The sequence below is a fragment of the Cynara cardunculus genome, assembly GCF_001531365.2.
Source record: "Cynara cardunculus var. scolymus isolate 2C chromosome LG 4, CcrdV1, whole genome shotgun sequence".
In the NCBI taxonomy this organism is placed as follows: domain Eukaryota; kingdom Viridiplantae; phylum Streptophyta; class Magnoliopsida; order Asterales; family Asteraceae; genus Cynara; species Cynara cardunculus.
The window spans coordinates 5,839,833-5,845,170 of NC_037531.1; the positions used below are offsets into that span (position 1 = coordinate 5,839,833).

Below are 5,338 nucleotides of genomic sequence, written 5' to 3' on the forward strand. Positions count from 1 at the left end.
GGTCTAACAGAATGTCGTCATAAAGACGGATCATTAACTATTTATTTTAAAAACGAAAAGGTATTTAAGAAAAACGAAGAGTCACATTTAGTGATAGAAGAATCACTGAGTAGACCTTTTAAAACATTTTGATCACTGAAGAATGAAAAGCTTCAGTGATAGTTTTAAGAAGAAAAAACTTTGTTATCCCTATAAGACTACCTCCATTCACAAACCAAACCAACCCAAAAATGACCAAGACAAAAATCTGTTAATTAAAAAAAAAAGAAATTGGAAGTGGTTGTGTTTGTGCAAACTGTTTGCACACGCAAACAAAGTTCACAACATTATTTTATTATTAAATAGATTTTTGGATAGATTTTTGGATAGATTTTTGGATAGATTTTAGAATGAGCTGGCATCTATTAATTGGTTGTTTTATAAATTTTTTTTAGGGTAAAACTTATCTGGTTAAAAAGATAACTTTAATAAAAATATCAAAAATAAAAAAATATACTAAAATTCATATTTTTCAATTCCCTACAAATAGAGACCAATCTTGACATATTTTCAACACACCAATCTTTCTCTTCATTTCAATACTCTCATTTTCTTGAAAATTCAATTTTTTTCAAGTTTTCCTCAATGGATCCAAACCAGCAAAATTTTTGGATTAACTCTCAACATTCTGATAATTCTCAGTATATCCCTGAAAATGTTCAAACCTCACAAAAAACCTCAAGAACCGACCATCCATGGCACAATAAAGAAGATTTGGCTTTAATGTCGGCATGGGTTTTTGTTAGTGAAGACCCTACTCGTGGCAAAAACCAAAAGAAGGGAGCGCTATTTTCACGAGTGAAAAAATACTATGATGAAACTCGAGAAGAAAATCCAGAAGGAATGCGCGAAAGGAACGAAAATCAAATGAAAGGTCGTTGGACGCAACTTAACGAAATTGCAAACAAATGGGTTGCTGCTTACAAAGAAGCATATCGTCAAAAAAGAAGTGGAATGAGTATGGCAGATGTTGAGAAAGGAGCTCATGCAATTTATGAGGGGGGTGGGAAAAAGTTTTTAGACTTGCTTGTATTCAACCAAGTTATGTGTAAACATCCCAAGTGGAAAATAAAGTTAGACTGTGACACTACACGTTCTCGTACGGAATATGAAATGGGTTGTGAAGATAGTGGTGGAAGCACGAAAAGGTCTAAAACTACGGAAGAAGAAGACACCGACCAAGAATCTCCGATTGTTGGTCGTTCAACGATTCAGCGTCCTACGATTAGAGATGCGGCAAAAAAGAGAGGAAAAGGTAAGACATCACAATCTTCTTCATTTTCTAATGATTTTTCTACAGAACTTCATGCAATGACGATTACAAGAAACAATGAAGTTGAACTTTTGACAAAAAAACTGAACTTTGACAAAGAAAAATTTGATGTCCATCAACACCACAAAAATCTACGTATACTGATGGCGAAAGAACATCTGTCACCGGCAGAGGAGGCKTTGAAAGAACGTYTTTTGGCAATGTTGTATGGATAGTGATATTATGTATTAGTAATTTATTCTTCCGTGTATTTTTTTAATTTACGTATTATGTATTAGTAATTTAGTATTTCGTGTATTTTTTTAATTTACGTATTATGTATTAGTAATTTAGTATTTCGTGTATTTTTATTTTGCAATTTACATTTTATGTATTTGTAATTTTAATTAAAATGAATGGCTATGGTTGCTTTGGAAGTTAGCTTTGGTTCACATGTCATGTCTATTTATAATGGTGTTGTCTCTTTCAAATAAAGTTCACATGYCATTGTCTCCTCATTATGTGTTGTCTCTATCAACTTAAAGTTCACATGMCATTGTCCCCCACTGATGATTCAAATTTTCCTTATATATTTGTTCTTTCACCATATACTAATTCATACAACCATTCTCAAAGTTTTCTCACAAACCTTACTAAAATGTCTCATAGTGAAAACTCTTCATCAGATTCAGCTGATGTTTTTGATGAATGGCAATCACGAGTTGCTGAACAAAACCTACAACTTGATCGCATGGTCGAGGATATGGTGATAAACTCATCCAATATGTTCATAAGAGATCAACCTCTAAGAGCAAGAAGAATATATCGTGATAGGCAACGTGAGATGGGTGAAGCACGTTTGATGGAAGACTATTTTGTTGAGAATCCAACGTATGATGATGTTATCTTCCGAAGAAGATTTCGAATGAGAAGACCTTTATTTCATCGTATAGTGGATGCTGTTACTGCTAATGACGTATACTTTCAACGAAGACTTGATGCCACGGGTAGACAAAGTCTTTCACCATTGCAAAAATGTACTGGAGCCATGAGGGTGTTGGCTTATGGGACATCAGTTGATGCAGTTGATGAATATTTGAGAATGAGTGGATCCACAACAAGGGAAGCTCTCATCAACTTCGTAAATGGTGTCATCTCATGTTTTGGTGACGACTACCTTAGAAAGCCTACCAAAGATGATTTGGCAGACTACTACATGTTGGGGATCAACGTGGCTTTTCGGGTATGATAGGTAGTATTGACTGCATGCATTGGCAATGGAAAAATTGTCCCAACACATGGGCAGGACAATATGCTGGAAGAAGTGGAAAACCAACAATCATTTTGGAAGCCGTCGCATCATTTGATTTATGGATATGGCACGCTTTCTTTGGAACACCAGGTTCGTTAAATGATATTAATGTATTTCACCGATCTCCTATTTTTGATGATATATTAGCAGGTCGAGCACCAAAAGTTACATATGTCGTGAATGGTCGTGAAAATGATAGGGCATATTATCTCACTGATGGGATATATCCTTCATGGGCTGCATTTATCAAGTCAATTACGTCTCCCCAAATCCAAAAGCATAAGTTATTTGTCGAACATCAAGAGGGTGTGAGAAAAGATGTTGAGCGAGCATTTGGAGTTCTACAAGCTCGTTTTGCATTTCTTCGACGTCCATGTCTTGTTTGGGACAAAGATAATATGGGACAAATTATGATTGCCTGTATTATCTTGCACAATATGATTGTTGAAGACGAAYGAGATACATATCTYCATTATTATGATCCTACTGAATTTCTTAACGACATGCCCACAAATCGACAACAAGAAAGCTCCGTAGAAGATGATAGTCAGCTGCCTGGATTCTCCGTTGAACGAATTGCAAGCCTATCAAGGTATATGGCTAATAGGGAACAACTTGGCAATAGGGAAGCTCATAACGCTCTAAAAAATGATTTAATTGAGCATATATGGCAAAAATTTGGCCCTAATAATTAACTATGTTATTTCCTTCTTTAATATATGTAATTTTGTACTTCCTTCTGTATTTTCTTTCTTTTTATATTTATGTAATTTCGTACTTCATTTAAATAATTAACTATGTTATTTTTTTCTTTTTTATTTATAATTATGTTTTAAAATATGAAATTAATTTTATTTATTTTTTATTTAAAGTTAAAAGATATATATATACATACATATATATGTATATTCTAAAATATAAATATATAATTTTATAATATATTTTTAAAGATTGGTTTGGATTGTGAATAAAGTATGAAAAAAGTTAAATTGGATTGGTTTGGGTAGGTGGAAGAAAGAGAAATTAATTTTTTAATAAAGATTGGTTTGGTTTGGTTTGGTTTGTGAATAAAGATAGTCTAAGATCAATCTTCATAAACCTCTATGAATCCATGGCAGATCTGATATAAACTTTTAAGAACACTTTGATGAGAGAGATGAAGGTTGAGAGAGAAAGTCAAAACTCTAAAGTTGGTCAAACCTTCTTTACGTATTCTGAATTTACAATTGAGCTCCTTACTCAAATTACAAGACATCACCCTTTATATAGGGTCAAACTAGACAAAAATAGTCAAAGTCAAACTATCCTAAGAAAAGTCAAACACGACAACTTTTACACAATTATAGACAAAATAAACTTTCAAGACGAATACAATTTAATACTGATTTTCATTCCTAACATTCTCCCCCTTTGTATTCAGACTTGAAAGAATTTTTACGCCTCAAATCTCGTTTGAACTTTGAAGCTTTAAGCACACTATGTCTTCTTCAAAAGAATCTTCAACTTGAAATTCAGACAATTATCTGTTGAGAAAGATCTTCTAACATTCTCCCCCTCAAATGTAGAACAGCGATGATCTTTTCTTTTGACAATGTAGAACAGTATCAACAAAAATCTTCAGAAACAACTGTACAAGATGTGATCTTTAAAGAATCTTCAGACAATAAGTCACAAATTTTCTCTTTGATAAGAAAACTCTGTTGGTAAACTTTTGAAACGATGATCTTCTCATTCAAAAACTCTCAGTCGTTTTTGCACAGGAATAATCTTTTGTAATCATCTCCAGTCGCACTTCTATTGAGTCTTTTGCCATCTTTGAAGTTACTCCCCTTTGATCTTTACATCAAATTCCTTTTATAATGTTCGGAATTGGACATTTCATTCATTATTACATACTCCCCCTTATGATGAAATCAGAATCATTCCATCATACACAAAAAATGAATGAAATCCTCCCTGTAAACCGTCAATTCATAAAATTGTAGTGATCTTTGCAAATCCACTTATTTAATTTTTTCATATTAAGGGAAGGTAACAACCAATTTCGAAGAATGAAATTGTTTTCAATCTTATAAACAGATTGGCCTATGAGTATAACAGATATACTCAGTACAACGGATGTACTGTATATATGAGACTTTTTGATGCTCATCTTACCAGGTCTTCCATTCAATCATCGATATCTTAATAATAGCATATCTATGAATTTTTTGGCAAAATAACATATAAAATGTAAAATCTGTGTAGTGTAGAAGGATAAAGCAACGTATGCTTTTGTTTAAGCTCAAAAAAATAAACCGTGTGGACTACACAAATTTATCAGACTCAATTAGTGATCAAAAAGACTTGAAGGGGGGACATATATCCTTCTGATTCAATATCAACTTTCTCCGAATGAGAAATTGATAGAWKRTGAGYTGCGWGCCCCAAGTGTTATTGAAACACTTATMTGTTRARAGATAAATGAGTAGMTGGTGGGGTTGTGACAAGAATTGGCCTGGGCTTTGCCTTTTTCAATATTAGTCTTGAAAGAATTGAGAACTAATAGATTATGTGGTATGCCCGGATTTTAGAAGTTTGGAACAGGATTCTCGTATTCTTTTAATCCTAACACAACTCTCGTCAATTCTTTTAGTTCACCACAACTACCCCTCTCATTTTCATTTTAGTCTCAGCACACAAACCCTTTTGTATATAAAGCTCACGCAGATATGGTTGTCCTCACGGGTAGGTTT

At 33.3% G+C, this 5,338-nt stretch overlaps 1 protein-coding gene and 1 pseudogene across 1 annotated transcript; both read left to right on the plus strand.

The window, feature by feature from the left end:
* Window positions 1-624: 624 nt before the first annotated feature.
* On the plus strand, window positions 625-1,527 carry LOC112510804. Its single transcript, XM_025116152.1, has one exon. The coding sequence runs from the start codon at window positions 625-627 to the stop codon at window positions 1,525-1,527; it is 903 nt and encodes a 300-aa protein (XP_024971920.1).
* Window positions 1,528-1,949: 422 nt separating this feature from the next.
* Window positions 1,950-3,369, plus strand: LOC112510805 (annotated as a pseudogene).
* Window positions 3,370-5,338: the final 1,969 nt, after the last annotated feature.